General features: G+C 49.6%; 2 protein-coding genes across 5 annotated transcripts; one reads left to right on the top strand and one right to left on the bottom strand.

Annotated features, from left to right (window-relative positions):
- Positions 1 to 1,211: 1,211 nt before the first annotated feature.
- On the bottom strand, positions 1,212 to 4,313 carry SMIM33 (small integral membrane protein 33). Its single transcript, XM_043573407.1, has 2 exons — positions 4,275 to 4,313; positions 1,212 to 1,814 (listed from the first exon to the last, which is right to left on the bottom strand). Exons 1-2 carry the CDS (start codon positions 4,311 to 4,313, stop codon positions 1,425 to 1,427), a joined length of 429 nt encoding a protein of 142 aa, XP_043429342.1. The 3' UTR covers positions 1,212 to 1,424.
- Positions 4,314 to 7,267: 2,954 nt separating this feature from the next.
- On the top strand, positions 7,268 to 16,127 carry ECSCR (endothelial cell surface expressed chemotaxis and apoptosis regulator). Of its 4 annotated transcripts, XM_043573706.1 has the most exons (10): positions 7,268 to 7,400; positions 10,590 to 10,634; positions 10,941 to 10,991; positions 11,153 to 11,212; positions 11,937 to 12,071; positions 13,495 to 13,608; positions 14,007 to 14,105; positions 14,325 to 14,361; positions 15,515 to 15,611; positions 15,780 to 16,127. In XM_043573706.1, the coding sequence occupies exons 1-10, from the start codon at positions 7,340 to 7,342 to the stop codon at positions 15,786 to 15,788; spliced, it is 708 nt and encodes a 235-aa protein (XP_043429641.1). In that variant the 5' UTR covers positions 7,268 to 7,339; the 3' UTR covers positions 15,789 to 16,127. The 4 variants fall into 4 exon arrangements, with proteins under 4 accessions (XP_043429641.1, XP_043429797.1, XP_043429718.1 ...); XM_043573862.1 differs by lacking the exon at positions 11,153 to 11,212; XM_043573783.1 differs by lacking the exon at positions 10,590 to 10,634 and having other exon boundaries at positions 7,270 to 7,400.
- The last annotated feature ends 348 nt before the right edge of the window (positions 16,128 to 16,475 follow it).

Here is a 16,475-nt window from a genome sequence, read left to right as displayed (position 1 = left end):
AGGCTGTGGAGTCTGACAGCTCAGGTTCAAACCTGCCTTCACTGGTTAGTACCTGTGTCCCCCTGGGTATCTTGATATCCCCAACTATACAATGTGGATAACAGTGGCTCTTCCTCCCAAGGTGAGGAGGGAACAATATAATATCCACAGGTCCACAGATGGGCCGGGTGCTCAGCACAGAGCTGGACTACAAGAAGGAGCAGCTATTAACATTATACTTGCCTCTCACCAGTCCCAAAGGGGGCAAGCCAGTCCTCTGTATACATTACAATCTCCACCTCTGTTCCTCTTCGTCTTCTGTTATTTCCTACCCTTCCTGACTGTGCTAGGTTTCCACCAAGGGCAGTGCCCAGTGTTGGTCTGTTGTCCTCAAGCGTTCTCCAGGGTAAAGTACCCAGAGGTCTCTCCATAAATGCCTGTCTGCATGTTCTTGACAGCACACGAGTGAGATTCAAAGGTGTCAGGGCAAGGGTGCCTTTCCAGAGAGCCACCAGGAGGCTCAGCTCTGTCTTCCTGCATCTTAACAACTCCTATGCGCACCCCACCCCCTATAAATCCTCTCCTCACTCCTTCCTTCCTTTAAACAAACTCCACAAAGCTCCTCTTCCTTTCCTGTTTTCCCACTGACTGGAAGGTTCCGGATTTGGGAAATGTCCAGGGATAAGGCCTGTTCCAATAGGCCTATACACACAGAACAGGGGAGGTAATGGGAATCTCCCAAATCCCCCCATCCCACACTGGGAAGGCGAGACAGGGTCTTGCCCCAACACAGTGGAAGGCATTCAAAAGCATTTTGAGGAGCTAGAATTGGTGCTTGGGGCTTTGCAAGGGCCTCGGAAGTTGCTGACAAGGCCTAGACACCAAAAGCCAAAGGGATGTCTTTCAATCAGTGAAAGGCAGCAAATTTTCCTTCTCTTCCTGAGTCCCGGAAAAGGCAGACCCCTGGGTTCTTTGCCTTCCCTCTCCTTGGCTGGCCCTCACAGGACCTGGGGGCTTTGGGGACGGGACCTCCACAGGGAGACTCTGATATCCCTGCACAGAGGTGGAGTGGGTGGTGGAATCTTTCAAGCTGGACTCATATTAACAACAAAAGCAAAGGAGATTAGGGATGAGAGGAGAGAGTGAGGACTTGGTCAGGGATCTGATGGTCCTTGAAAAGGAGAGGGTAGCTTTGTAAAGGTGGCCTTTGGCACTGGGAATGCTCACAGCAGCATGTTTCTGGGCAAAGCCCTCAAGTTTCTTTTATTTCTCCTGTCCACATCAGGGCTTTCTCTATAAATATTCTGCAGGGAGAGCAGCTCCAGCTGAGTCCATGTGTGCCCTTCCAAAGCTCTGATGCCCAAGACCCAATTTTCTTTTGCCCTAATTCTCTGTCCAGTTGCTTGTTCTGAGCCAGGTCAGTCCAGCTTTTCAAAGTCTTCCTCCTATAGATATGTGACTTCTTCAATGCTGAGCGTAGTCCTATCTGGCACAGGGTAGGAGCCAGGGAAAGGAGGTTCCTGCTGGGCATCTTCATGACTGTCCCAGGGGTCCAACACTCGCCAGTGGATGAGGTAGATGCCACCCTCTGGCTTCGGGGCTGGTGGCTCTGTGGGGAGAGTGGCATGGCCCTGATGTAGTCTTGGCCCAAAGTGGACTGCCACCACAATACAGACTGCCAGCAGGACAAAGGCAGTGACGATGACAGTGAGCAGGGGCAGCCCATCTCCTCGAGGTGGTTCCCAAGCCCCACTCAGCATATCCGGGAGCTGCCTCTGGGGCTCCTGCCCCGCTGACCCGTTCACAGCTGGAGAAGACCAGGGATGGCGGCCAGCCTGGTAGGGGAGTGGCAGAGGGAGAGGGTGATATGGGCATGTACACACAGAAAAAGAGCAAATTAGAGAGAGATAGACACCTGGAGGGAACTGAGAGAGACAGACAGAGAGCCTTAGGCAGACAAAGAGGAACAGAGACAAAAAAAGAGAGACACAGAGTAAAGACATGCAGACAAAGAGAAACATACAGATAAACACACAGGTAGCAAGAGAGAGAATTAAAGAAAAAGACGGGTGGGGGGGGCAGGATACAGAGAGAAAGAGAAAAACACAAAGAGAAGAAGAGAAAGAAAAAGAGAGAGATAAATAAAAGGATAGGAGTGAAATAGATACAGAGAGATAGATACAGAGAAAAAAGAAACAGAGATAGGGATTGTTGTTCAGAAAGGGATAGAGAGGGTCTTCATTACAGTCTGGCATATAGAGTTCAGCCCACCAAGTCCGTCGCCTCCCAATGCTCTCTCTTCCCAGGCCTCCAGTAAAATTCCTAAATAGATAATATGTCCTAGGTCAGGAATCTGAGCACACTAGGGGCTGCTATCCTACTTCCTGGCCAGTGGACAGTGAGCAGCTCTTTCTTCAAGCCCTGGGAAAAGGGAGTCAATATGTCAAGCATCTCAGGTTCCCATCATCCTCAACTCACACAGAAGGCAGAGGGGTGGTACCCTGGGGGAGGGTGAAAGGAAAATGAGTCAGGAACCCCCAAAGCTTGGGATGAAGCAAAGGGCATATGGGCATATCTCAGCCCATAATGTATGATCCTGTTGGGGGTCTCAGGATCTGGACCTACAGGGGAGGGGGTGCCCCGTGTGGATTCCTGACTCTGTCCAGGATGGATTGAGGAGAATCCATGCCAGCCTCTACCTCTTCCAGGATCCCAGCCAGAAGTTGGGGGTCATGTCTGTCTGTCTCCACTCTGTTAACTGTTGAGTAGGGGTGGGATGGATTGCCATGAAGGTAGCAAACCTCCAAACTATAAACACCAGAGCTGGCTGATTAGGTCACCATAGGCTCAAGAAACCTTTTCTCCCTAGCCTCCTATTCCCCAGCTGGACCATCAGGGGCAGACCCTCTGGAGTGGAGCCTCTCCCCTAAACCTGAGTTATCAGCCTGGCCCTCCCCAAGGAAAGGCAATTTCCGTCCAGGGAAGGCTATCCAGAACACTCTCCCTTTAGTTTCTCAGTCACACTGTTTACCCCATCCCACCCAAACACTGTCCCTTTGCATGTAGAAAGCTCAATACCCATCCCCAGTTAAAAGTCTAAGGCTCTCTGGGCTCCCTGAGGTTCTGGAGCTCTCAGGGCAGGGGTGGAGAAAAAAGAGAAGCTCAGGTTGGTGAAAGGCTTGGGGCCCCTGCAGGGAGTCAGACAGCCTAGAAGGAGGGGGGTGAGCCAAGAGTCTACCTGGTGCATTGTCCGCCTGGTGCAAGGCTCCCTGAGGACTGGCAGCCAGCAGGGCAAGGAAGAACCTGCCACCCCAGCTTGGTTGGCCCCTACCCGGAGCTGCCACGTCTATGGGGTTTACCAGGCACACACCCTCTGCACACACACCCTCAACGTCTCTCCCGCGCTTTCACTTTCGTGAATATTAGGACTCCCCTGTCCCAACCCTGAACTGTGATAGGATCTTGATCTTGGCACTTCCCTCCATGCTCCCTGCCAGCTTCAGGAGCCTGGATCTGCCTGCCTACTCCTCCTCCACTAGATCCCAGACACCTTGCCAGCACCCCCACTACGCCCCACCCTCCACCATGACATGCCGACTCCCCACCCCAACTGATTTCCTGAAGTCACTGTTTCTTTGATTTAAAAAAAAAAACTGTATATCAAACACACTGGAAATTGTAGACCATAATGTACTCAATCTCTTTGTTCCAACCACCAGCTCTGTCCAGCTCAAGAGTCTGTCACATTTATTTCAAAAAAGTTGTTTTAAATTTTTTGTTTAAGTTTTTTTAACGTTTATTTTTGAGACAGAGAGAGACAGAGCATGAACGGGGGAGAGTCAGAGAGAGAGGCAGACACAGAATCTGAAACAGGTTCCAGGCTCTGAGCGGTCAGCACAGAGCCCAATGCGGGGCTTGAACTCACGGACTGCGAGATCATGACCTGAGCCAAAGTCGGACGCTTAACCAACTGAGCCACCCAGGCACCCCTTAAATTTTTTTATTAAAAAAATTTTGTTTTAACGTTTATTTATTCTGGAGAGAGAGAGAGAGAGACAGAGTGCAAGTGGGGGAGGGGTGGAGAGAGACAGAATCCAAAGCAGGCTCGAGGTTCTGAGCTGTCAGAGCAGAGCCCAACAAGGGGCTCAAACCCACGAGCTGTGAGATCATGACCTGAGCTGAAGTTGGATGGTTAACCGACTGGACCACCCAGGTGCCCCTCAAAGTTTTTTAAAAACTAAAATATTACAAATAACATAGAAGCCCTACTCCTTGACTACACCCCTCCTTCTTACCCCATGGATAACCATCTTGTTGAATGTGATGTTTATCATTCCCGTGCAAGGCTGTTTTTTTTTTTTTTTTCTCTTTGGATTTTTTCTTCTTTGGTTTTTACAAATATGAATTCTATATGCCTCTTTGCATTTGCCTGAAATGTAATTTCATTTAAGAATGTGTGTGCTTCAATGTGTTCAAGTCACAAAAAGTGCCCACCAGGGAAAGGAGAAGTTAGCCATCGGCAGGATCAGGAACCGGGCTTTTGGACTCAGGGACTTGGAGCCCCAGTGGTGGTGTCTGTGAGAGCATTGGGACATGTGTCTTGAGGAGGCAGGAAGCAAAGAGCAGTGGTTGAAGCCCTGGACTGTGGCAAAATCCACATTCCCTCTGGCTGAGGTCTTGGATGGCATTGGGAAGTGTCAGTCTCCTAGTTGGATTCAAGGCCAGCCAGCCACTTGTCTCACTCAGTTGGCAGGTAAGGTCCACAGCCCAGGGACCTGGGCTTAAGTGAGCTCGGAGATCTGAGTGGGATCCCTGAATGTCAGAATGTGGAACAGCTTGGCTGAGAGACAGAGAATCAAGAGGCTACATCTTGCCTCTTGAGATCAAGCCATCGGGTGAGGAGTGTTCCCAGGGGTGATCTGGTCTCCAGACTGGAACGGAGGGTGGTGCATGCACAACAAGGGAAAGAATGAGGGATGACTGGTTTTGGCTCAGGTCACAATCTTGCAGGTCATGAGTTCAAGCCCCACTGACAGTGCAGAGCCTGTTTGGCATTCTCTCTCTCTCCCTCTCTCTCTGCCCACCTCCCTGCTCCTGCTCTCTCTCTCTCTCTCAAAATTAATAAACTTTAAAAATTATTTTTTAAAAATTTTATTTCTAAGTAATCTCTACATCGAACATGGGGCTTCAACTTATAACCCCGAGATCGAGAGTTCACATGCTCTACCAACTGAGCCAGTCAGTTGGACACTCAACTGACTGAGCCACCAAGACGCCTCTATTTATTATTTTTTAAGTAAGCTCCAGGCCCAACATGGGGCTTGAACTTATGACCCTGACATCAAGAATCACATGCTCTACTGACTGAGCCAAACAGTCTCCCCGAAATAAAATATTCAGGGGTACCTAGGTGCCTCAGTCAGGTGGGCATCTAACTTTGGCTCAGGTCATGATCTCATGGTGGTGGGTTCAAGACCGGCATCGGGCTCTGTGCTGACAGCTCAGAGCCTGGAGCCCGTGTCTCCCTCTCTCTCTGACCCTCCCCTGCTTGCACTCTCTTTCTCTCTCTCAAAAAATAAATAAACATTAAAAAATAAAAAATAAAATAAAATAAAATATTTATTAAAAAATTGAGGCGCCTGTGCTGCCAACTCAGAGCCTGGAGCCTGTCTCTGTGACTTGCTGTTTCTCTGCCCTTTCCCCACTCATGTGCGCATGCACATGCACACACAAACACATGCACACTCTCTCTCAAAAATAAATAAACATTAAAAAAATTAAAACGAAGGGAGAAAAGGACACCAATCAATGCAATATATGATTGCATATATATGTGCATATTGTCACCACCGGGAATGCATACAGTGGAAGGAAATCCACAATATGATAAAATTCTATTAAAGAAGTAGGATTGTGTGTAACATTTCTCTGCTCTTAAATCTTTTGAGTTTAGTTCAGTAAATATGTTCTGAGGACCTGCTATATCACAGGCATTGTGCCAGGTCCTAGGGACACTGCTGGCCTGCATCTGCACAAGAGAGTGCCACGGGATGGATGCTAAAGACAGGGTGCTGCTGGGACACAGGGAACACCTGATTCCAGGAGAGGGGAGGGGAGGGGAAAGCTGAGGACGGGGGAGGCTTGAAATGTAGTCCTCTTGGAGCGCCTGGGTGGCTCGCTTGGTTGAGTGTCTGACTTCAGCACAGGTCATGATTTTGTGGTTCGTGAGTTCAAGCTCTGTGTTGGGCTCTGAGCTGACAGCTCAGAGCCTGGAGCCGCCTTTGGATTGTCTCCTTTTCTCTCTGCCACTCCCTCATTCTTGCGCGCGCGCGCGCGCTCTCTCTCTCTATCTCTCTAAGATAAAAAACATTAAAAAATATTTTCTTTTTAAAAGAAATGTAGTCCCCTTGTTTTTCTATTAAGAGTAACAAATGGCAGGGGTGGGGGGGGGGAGGTGGTTGCCTGCCTGGCTCAGGCTCAGTTGGTTGAGCAGTTGAGCATCTGACTCTTGATTTCAGCTCAGGTCATGATCTCACGGTTTGTGAGGTTGAACCCTACGTTGGGCTCTGCACTGACAGTGCAGACTCTGCTTGGGGTTTTCTTTCTCTCTCTTTGCCTCTCCCCTGCTCTCTTTCTCAAAATAAATCAATAAACTTAAAAAAAAAAAAAAGAATAACAATAGGAGCGCCTGCCTGGCTCAGTCGGTGGAGCATGTGACTCTTGATCGCAGGGTTGTATATTCAAGCCCCACGTGGGTTGTAGAGATTATTTAAAAAAAAAAAATAATAATGTTTGTATGGCCTCCCTGAAAGATTTTGGGAGTCCCATCTGCATTGGGAGCCCTGAGGAGGAAGGAGAGTGTGACATATTCAGAGTCTACAAAGCCTGGGCAGCTGGTGGGCCCAGCTTTAGGGCTCAGTCATGGGAGAGACCAGGAGGACCTGGTCTGAAACAGACTGGGGAGGGATTGGAGTTAGACTCCAGGAAAACATCCAAAAGCCTCTAGGTGATAAGTGGAGGGACCTGATGGACCTCTCAGAGGGAAAGAGAGGGGTCACAGAGCCACTTTGTCATCGCTGATCTTTGTATAAAGGCCCTAGAGGACACCATAGTGACTCTAGCTCGGCCCACAGAGCCCCAGGCACAGTGCCTGCCGCTTCAGCCTTACATCCTCCGTCTGGGCTGCAGGCTAATCAGGGCCCCTGGAGCCAGTCCCAATCTGTTTCCTTCTATTCTTTGACAGGAAGCTGCTAGAGAGCCAGCCCCCACCCCCCACCCCGCCCCAGCACTCCCTCTCTCTTTTCCACTATGGACAGAGCCACCGTGGAGCGGCTGCCTGCCCGCCACAGACCCAGCTGACATGGGGACCGTTGGAGCAACGCAGCTGTGCTGGGTGATCCTTGGCTTCCTCCTACTCCAAGGTAAGAGGCATTTGTCACTCCGCTTCAGCAGTTCCCCTCCAGCAGTTGGCAGTCCCGGGTGACTGTCCCTTCTTCACAATGTATACCTCACATGCTCTCCATTCAGGCCTGTACCCAAGGGAAATTCCAGACGCTTCTCATGAAGGGAACGAAGGAGTTGAATTGGGGGGGGGGGGGGTCATTACCAGGCAAAGGTAAAGTAGACATGTGGTTAAATCCTTTTGTGGAAAAATTTCCAGGGTGAACTGGGGCCCCCATAGAGGCTGGCCTCCTGAAATGTGGGAATTGACTGCCTTGATGTGAGACTGAGGCCGGAAAGCTCCTTCCAGAGTATTCTAGCACAAAACTGTCTACACCTTGGGCTTTACAGGGGATCCTTTTTCTTCTTTCACATGAGGAGTAACAACCTGGGAATTCCAAATGTTGACTTTAAGCTCAAATCACAGCAAGAGGGATGCAGGATAGATACAAAGAAGTATTTGCCAAAGAGGATGTATACAACATCCTCGGTCAGGGGGCTGGATGAGATGCCCTCCAGAGGAGATGAATGGAAATACCTCTGAGACCCGATTCTGCTAGCTGACGAATGGTAAAGCAGCTCATAAGGGGTGTTCTAGTTAAGGAGCAGTTGCTGGGAACCATGAGAAATCCAGGATATTCTGACTCACAGGGCAGCAACTTCCCTTTGGTCATCCCTTCCCCACCCCCACCTCACTCTCCATGAGGCCTCTGTTGAAGACTTAGGAGTCTGCCCTCAGGGTAGCAGAAAAGAGTGCAAAGTGCTTGGATGGGGAGAGAGGATGGCCCTTTCTTGGTGGGGGGTGAGGGGGGACTGAGTTCTGGTACTCTGTCTCCTGGAAAGGTCAGACCTTTCTCTGGAAGCCCAGGGGCTGGGGGTAAAACTCTGATTGCCCCCCACCCCACCCTGGGGGTGGGCAGAGTCCCACGCTTGATCTGGGGCAGGGGCACCAGGCTTATTGTAGCAACTGCAGAAATGGCAGAGGAGGACATTAAAAGGCAAGATTCATGAGGGGGCACTGTCCCAGGCAAATGGCAGGTGGCAGGGCTGAGAATGCCCTGTGTAAACTCTACATAAACCACACTTGCCTCCTGAGTTTCCTTATCTCTCATCCCAAGATCACAGCATACCTACTGCCTCCCTTGAAGAATCCTTTTGAGGATATACAGGCCCACAAGGTGACCTGACTTGGATCCACAGAGACTTGGAGGGTTGGAAAGAATGGGGCAAAAATTTAAAAAGTCTAGCATTTGAGTTTTCTTGTCCTAACAACCACTTTTGAGGTATGAAATTCATTTGCACGTTAAAGAAGAGAAGACTGAGAACCTGGTCAGACAGTACGTGGTAGAGTCAAGACTTGAACTCAAACCTGTCAGACTCAAAAGCTGTGATTTTCAACTATTACATTATGCTGCTGAGGAAAACAGGGGAGGAGGATGGTGGAGGGGGAGGAAGAAGAGGCTAGAAGGTCGTGAAGCAGGTAGGGATTAGGGAGGGGATATGGGAAAATAAGAAATTTATGTGGCCGGGGTTAGTCTGCCCAGTGGTCAGAGGCACCATGGCCTGTAGAAACAGATGTGCCTGAAGTTCCTCTTCACACAGAGGAATCTATTGGTGATGGAAAGTTCTGGTAGGGGGTCAGGGCCAGAAGACAGAGAACACAGGCTACTGGAACTTGGAGCTTATGACTTTGGAACTCCTTCCAAGATGCTAGTTTTGCTTCCAGATATGTGGGAAGGCACTGCACAGTGTCCACCCACTAAAAGCTAATGTTATAACTTTATAGGACTTAGATGGTACCTTAGATATGCTTGATCAGTAACTGATAGGTGTTTTTAAGATGTGACTTGAAAGGGTTCTTCCAGGGTCATTTTCAGCTAGGAAGAGTTCTCTCTAGCCTCGGACACCTACGAGTTTTAATACCCCTCTGACACCCCACCCAGTGAGCAGGTGGGGCTACCAGAGACTGGTGCCCTGGAAAAATACAGTCAGGGTTTGGGCAAGCTTGGGCTTGGAAACGATTAATTCCACACTGTCCGAGTGATAGCCCCATGGAGGGAGGCAATGGCTAAGGAAAATAAACAGTTCAGCAAGCCACCACAGGCTGTGCGGGCCCTGGCCCCCAGCTGCATCTGTTCACCCAGGCCCAGGCATGGAGCTTCCCTGTGGATGAGGGGCCTGGGAGCCCGAGGGCCAGGCCAGAGGCTACAGTCCCAGCAGGAGCAGAGGGACGGGAACCCAGCTGGGCGGCTCCACTTCCCCACGTTGTTTTCCTTTCACATTGTTCACAGGTTTCAAGAATGATTTCACTGTGGAAAATGAGCAAACACAACTTGACCTCTCAGGTCCCACACACAAAGGGGACGCACATATGGGCACACAAGCACACATACACATCTACACAGAGGCCCACAGACATACACATGTACATTAAAAAAAAAAAAAAGCCAATGATGGCTTCCGACTGGGGCCTCCTGGTAACTAGCTTCTTCCTGGGTTTGGCCAACAATGGCCATTTCTGAAGTAGCCTCTGCCTGTGAGGGTAAAATTGGCTGCTTGTTCAGAGCTTCCCTGGCTCCTATCTATACCTCAGAACTTACTTGCTGTGTGGACCCCCACCTCCAGCTGGAGGACCTGGTCCTCTTGCTGTATGGACCCCTACCTCCAGCTGGAGATACCTACCCCAGTCCCTAGCCTCATTTTATTCACCCCATCTTTCCATCACCTTCCCTTGGGGCAGGACCAGGATGACAGTATGCATGGGGAAAATGTTTGGCTAAGTGGTAGCGTAGCAGGAACGTCAGCCTACAGACCTGGAGTCCTAGGTCCTTTTCTAGATGTAGCAGGCCACTGGCCCTCTGTCCTTGGACAAATCACTAGTTTGAAATAACCTTCACCTGACCTCATGTCAGGCTGGTATAAAACCCACACGGGATTAAAGAGATGGAAAGGACTCTGGGACACTGAACCACAAGGTGGTGGTGATGGTGCTATTGAGTCGTGGTTAGAGGAAACCAGCACTGTGAGCCAGAGCCACATTCTTCAGCCCTCTGCCAAGTGTGTCTGCCTTCCAGCATGGAAAGCTTGGAAAGCCTGGGTTCTTCTGTGGGCTCTGCACTGGGCAAGAGACTCACCAAGCTAGTCAAAGTGTTTTTTGCTTTCTCTTGCAGGCCACCATTCCCAACCCATGACAATACAGACATCTAGCCTTCAGGGTAAGACCAAACACACAGGGCCTGCTCTGGCATTTAGGCCTGGCAGCTTAGGAAGGGCGAGAGGAGCACAGATCTCAGGTGATTAGAGCTGGGTCCAGGGCTCTCGGGACATCCAAGGCTGAGTTCATCTCTGGATGTATTTGAGCATGGCCTAGTCACACGTGCCTTGAAAGAGGAGGGAAATGAATGGATGGGGGTCAGGGGTGAGGCAAGGAGAAAGACTAGAAAACTCCAGTTACAGGGAAGAAGAGAGGGAGACAGAGCAATAGGAGGCAGCGACCCTCAGCCTCAGATGATTTATTTCAGGAGCCTTCAGCAGTCAAAGTCTGACCACAGAGCCACTTTCTTCCAACACAGGTGAGTAAGTGTGGCTGCCAAGGGGCCAGTCCTTCCCCCCTGCCTACCCCCCTGCCCAGCCCTTCAGACCCGCTTGGAACTCAAGGGTTCTTAAATAGGTGAGGGAGTGTGGTGTCACCAAACCTGCCCCCCTCCACCTCCCACTGCCTCTGTCCTTTCAGGAGACAGCCCTTCCTCAGAGCCCAGCAGCCCAAGCCCTCTGGCCAGCACTGAGACCTCAGGTACTCTGCCGCTCAGATCCAGATGCCCTCCAGGGAGGGCCCAGTGAGGGATGAGACTAGTAGAGGAGCAGACAAGTAAACAGGATCTCATGTTGACAACCACAAAGCAGGGTAGGAAGGGCTGTGATGAGCAGAAGGAGAAGGTGCTGCAAGAAGGGCACCTGAATGGCTCAGTCGGTTAAGAGTCCGACTTCAGCTCAGGTCATAGTCTCACAGTTCATGAGTTCCAGCCCTTCATCAGGCTCTGTGCTGACAGCTCAGAGCCCAGAGCCTGCTTCAGATTCTGTGTCTCCCTCTCTCTCTGCCCCTCCCCCACTCACACTCTGTCTCTCTCTCTCCTTCAAAAATAAATAAAACATTAAAAAAAAAAAAAAGTTGCTGCAAGAGCCCGGACAAATATCAACCTTGGAAGCCTTTCCTTGGGAGCCAGGTTGGGAGCCTTTCCCAACCTTTCCTTGGGAGCCAGGAAAGACATGCTACAGTGTCCTCAGAAGCTGAGGCCCAAGAGGGAGTTAACCAGAGGAAGATTGTGAGGTAGACACTGCTAAGGTATATTCCAGGCAGTGGGAACTGTACAGGTAAAGGCCAAGGTAGAAGAGAGGATGGCTCCTTCTGGAATTGAAAGCAGTAAAGGAAATGAGAATTTTGGACTAAAGAGGGCCCTCTGTGTACACGCTGGCCAAGGCCCTGAGCAGGTCCACAAATGCTTCCTTATCTACGGCAGCTCTGGAAAAGGCCTCACAGGTCCTCGATGCAGCCAGTAAACCCAGGACACAGAGCACGAGCACCGTGGATGGTCACTCCCAATCCCTCTTGGGCCTGACCCAGTCTCAGCCACAGAAGTACACATCAGGACTTGGTGAGTACTTGGGGCCGGGGGTGAAAAGCACTGGGTCATGACTGGTTGGGGTCCTTCTCCCCCTCTTCAGGAGGCCCAGGTTCTGCCCCTCGAGGAGGCATCTCTGGGCCAGGATCCACATCAGTGGCAGCCTGGTTTGGGAATGAGAGAGGTTTGGTGGGAAGTAGAGACAGAGCCTTGGACCTGATCACAATGAAGATAAAAGGAGTCTGGACTCAGGACTGATAAAGCCATGGAGGGGAAAGAGATGGGTAGAACTCAAAATGATGGAAAGGGAGGCAGAAGAGATTGGACAAGGGCTACATGCTTCTGGGTTCACACCGCAGTGTGGAGGAAGAGCTGGGAGAGAGTGGACGCCTCCGTCCTGGCCCTGCTGTGTCATGGCACAGACCCAGGTGTCCCAAGCAGTAGCAGTATGTCCTGTCCACGCTCTCAGTGAAGAGCATTCTGACCCTTTCTGTCATCCTAACCCTTGGCTCTGGGATTATTTCACACTCACAAACTTATTTGGCAGTGAGGGTGTGGATAAGGAAATGGAATAGCTATCAGACCTGCAGTACAATGAGTGGAAGACGGGGGGCACCTGGCTGGCTCCACTGGTGGAGCTTCAGACTCTTGATGTCAGGGTTATGAGTTTAAACCCCACATTGGGTACAGAGATTATTTAAAAATAAAATCTTTTAGAGGTGCCTGGGTGGCTCAGTCAGTTGGGAGTCCGACTTCAGCTCAGGTCATGATCTCATGGTTTGTGAGTGTGAGCCCTGCATTGGGCTCACTGCTGTTAGCGCAGAGCCGCCTTTGGATCCTCTGTCCACCTCTCTCTCTCTGCCCCTCCCCCACTCATGTGCATGCATGCTCTCTCTCTCTCTCTCTCTCTCTCTCTCTCTCTCTCAAAAATAAATAAAACATTAAAAATAAAAATAAAAATAAATCTTTAAAAAAAAGGAGCTGACAAGGGGGAAGATATGGGTGATCATACTACCTTTGAAGAGGGTCAGAAACTTGTGCCCTTTGCTTGGTTTGTTACATTAGTGCATAGGGATAAATATCTAGTGTGCTTTTTCCTCCCACTTCAACCCTTGGCAAAACACAGATGGCTCTACCTTGCCCATTTTGGCTTCCTGTCTCTGGAACATAAATGGGCCCTGAGAGGATGGTGGGAAAAGAATAACAGGGGAAGCCTAGAGTCCCCTGGAACTAGTAACATGGGCAACCAGCAGTGCAATTCACCCAAACCCACATCACCCAGTTCTGACCTCCATCCTCCTGAGAACTAGTCTGAGTAGCAAGGAGGAAGTCTTTTTGGGAGGGCATGACCCGTTTCTGCAATTCTTTACCTGGGGAAGTGGGAGGGGAGCTAACTCTCTCTCTGGTAGGCTATGCCAGTCCCTTCACTGATACACCCATCCCCACTCCATTTTAGACACTTCTCAAGACGTTATTCCCACATCAACCACCATGAGCCTGAGGACAAGAGATGACTCGACCATCTTACCCACCCCCACATCAGAGACGGTGCTCACTGTGGCCGCATTTGGTAAGAGGGAGGAGAAGGTGCAGAGAGTGGCAGTCCCTGTACTGACTTGGACTCTGAATCTAGAAACACAAATTTAAATCTCACCTATTTGTTCTAGGAGGGTTTGGCTGATGAAGAAGGCCCTGGTGGGAAAGAGCCTCCCCTGGCCCTCCCTCCAGGCAGCTCTTTGGGGCTCTGTTGAGTTCCATGTTCTTATGGGAGGCTGAGGCCAGGCTGTGGGGCTCACTCTGGCCAGGATCAGCTGGCTGAGAGCTCATTTGTTAGGCAGAGAAGGGGAATTCACTTTTCTCTCAGAGCCTACCTACACAGCACTTAGCCGGGAAGGGGATTTGTACTCCTATGACCCCCTTCTGACCCCTCCTCTGACTCTCCTTTACCCTGTCCTTTTCCCTGTTCAGGTGTTATCAGCTTCATTGTCATCCTGGTGGTTGTGGTGATCATCCTAGTGAGTGTGGTCAGTCTAAGGTTTAAGTGTCGGAAGAACAAGGAGTCTGAAGGTACATGCCCTGCCACTCAGGGCCCCACTTTCCCCTCAGCTGAGGGACCCAGAGCTACATTTTGGGATGGACACTGAGCCTGTAGTAGAGGAAAAGAATGGCACATAGGCATCGCTAATGAAATGGGAGGGTAATCCACTTGGGTGGGCTTTGAAGGATAGGCTGGTCTTCTGGGTTGCAGCATGTGACTCCCAATCTGTGCCTTTGGATTTTTTACAGATCCCCAGAAACCTGGGAGTTCAGGGTTATCTGAAAGGTAAGACTGTCAGAGGTGGAAGGGAGGAATCATTCATTTGACCTCTCAGTCCCCCATTCTGAGAGAGAACTGATACTTCCTGACTTCTTCTTACACACACGCATAAGCACGCATGGAATCTTGAGAGCTTGCACTGAGGCCAGGGCTAGGGGTGGGCAGGACAGGGGCAACCCTAAAATAAAACAATCAGGTGACAGGAAATGAACTGGAACTCTTCAGCCCCAGGGCTCTGTCTCTATAACCCCCTCAGGAAAAGTATAGGAATTCAGATTCTAATAAACCTATTCAAATAAGAAAGCACTTAGGGGGTGCCTGAGTGGCTCAGTCGGTTAAGCATGCAACTTCGGCTCACATCATAATCTCACGATTCATGGGTTTGGGCCCTGAGTTGGGCTCTCTGCTGACAGCTCAGAGCCTGGAGCCTACTTTAGATTATGTGTCTTCCTCCCTCTCTCTCTCTCTCTCTTTCTGCCCCTCCCCTGCTTGTGCTTTCTCTCTCTCTCTCAAAAGTAAATAAACATTTAAAAATAAATAAATAAACTAGAAAACACTTTATTTAAGGAGCCACTTACTGAACACCTTATATGGGCCAGGCACTCTGGTAGATATTTTATAATATTATCTCAAATCCTTAGAGGGATTCTTCAAAGAGGATATACTGTGTTTTGTATGTTTAAAAACGTTGAGACTTGAAGAATTTGTAACTTGGTCAAGATCATACAAGTTGCAAGTAGTAAAACTAAGATTTTGCTTAAGTTTATTTATTTATTTTGAGAGAGAGAAAGAAAGAGAGAAAGAGAGAGCAGAGCAGGGGAGGGGCAGAGAGAGAGGGAGACAATCCCAGGCAGGCTCCGTGCTGTCAGCGAGGAGCCCGATGTGGGGCTTGAATTCACAAACTGTGAGATCATGACAGGAGCTGAAATCAAAAGCCAGATGCTTAACTGACTGAGCCACACAGGCACCCCCAAAACTAAGATTTATATATAGGTGTTTTGGGCTTCAAAGCACACTACCATTTCATTATGTTCCACCACCAAAATAGAGGTTTATAGAAACAATGTTCAAAGTTCCAATGCTTGACCCCACAGTTCTTTGACCACCACATTGCCCTCCTGCTCCTCCACTTACAACCCATGTTCTTTCTTACCCCTAGCTGCTCTACAGCCAATGGGGAGAAAGACAGCATCACCCTGATCTCCATGAAGAATATCAACATGAATAACAGCAAAGGATGCCCCACAGCAGAGAAGGTACATTTTTCCTGGTTCCTTCCTCCCTTCTCCTCCTTCTCTTACCCTCAGGCTCTAGTTCCTTAGCCAGAAAGGAGATACTTTCAAAGACCCAGGTTCCTCTCTCCTCTTCCCTAGGGTGCCACTCCCGACAAGGTCCCCCTTTTTCATACTCTATTTATTTTGCAGGTTCTATAGAAGCAACGTTGGGTCCTCATGGGTCCAAAGATGACGCAGCTGCCCTGTGACCGTAAAGAGGAAGGCGATGGGATTGGTAGAGGCAATGAATCACACATAAATTATTTTATTATTTCACACTTCAAGATCTAAAGGATACTAGCATTCCTCCAGATCTAGGAGCAAGCTACCAATAGGAGAGACTCCCATATGGGCAGCCATTCTAGAAACATAGCCTGCTCCTCCCACCTGCTCGCAGCCACAGGAAGGAGGAGTCTGTATAGCAAGAGCAAGGAAAATGACGAAGAGGAGTGGTCCTTGCTACTTTGCATTAAAGTTATTTTCTGGCCTGCAGTCTAATTTCTTTGAAGGTCTATGCTCTCATGTGTGTTTGTTAACAGGGTTCTAGCAGCTTTGGGGCCTCTTTTCCTAGGCAAGGCATGTATCCAAGTTTCTGCCCCTGTAAGGAGCTCTTTGAGAAACCTGGGGGGTGGACAGAACATTTTCTAAGGTCCACTTCCATTTATCTGGATTATTATTATTACTATTATTTTTTTTTATTTTAAGTAGACCCCACACTCAACGTGGGGCTCAAATTCATGACCCTGAGATTAAGAGTCATGTACTCTATCCACTGAGCCAACCAGCTGTCCCCCACAGTTCACCTGGATTATTAAGTAGGAATGAGGTGACTGACTAATCACTTCA

This window comes from Prionailurus bengalensis, chromosome A1 (assembly GCF_016509475.1).
Source record: "Prionailurus bengalensis isolate Pbe53 chromosome A1, Fcat_Pben_1.1_paternal_pri, whole genome shotgun sequence".
In the NCBI taxonomy this organism is placed as follows: Eukaryota; Metazoa; Chordata; class Mammalia; order Carnivora; family Felidae; genus Prionailurus; species Prionailurus bengalensis.
This window is presented reverse-complemented; position numbering and strand designations above follow the sequence as displayed.

Coding starts and splice junctions, on each gene's coding strand:
- SMIM33 (XM_043573407.1), bottom strand. CDS start 4,313: ATGATAAACATCACATTCAACAAGATGGTTATCCATGGG. Junction 1,815..4,274: donor ACAAGATGGTTATCCATGGG/GTAAGAAGGAGG, acceptor CTCCCCTACCAG/GCTGGCCGCCATCCCTGGTC.
- ECSCR (XM_043573706.1), top strand. CDS start 7,340: ATGGGGACCGTTGGAGCAACGCAGCTGTGCTGGGTGATCCTTGGCTTC. Junction 14,106..14,324: donor GAAGAACAAGGAGTCTGAAG/GTACATGCCCTG, acceptor GATTTTTTACAG/ATCCCCAGAAACCTGGGAGT. Junction 14,362..15,514: donor AGTTCAGGGTTATCTGAAAG/GTAAGACTGTCA, acceptor TCTTACCCCTAG/CTGCTCTACAGCCAATGGGG.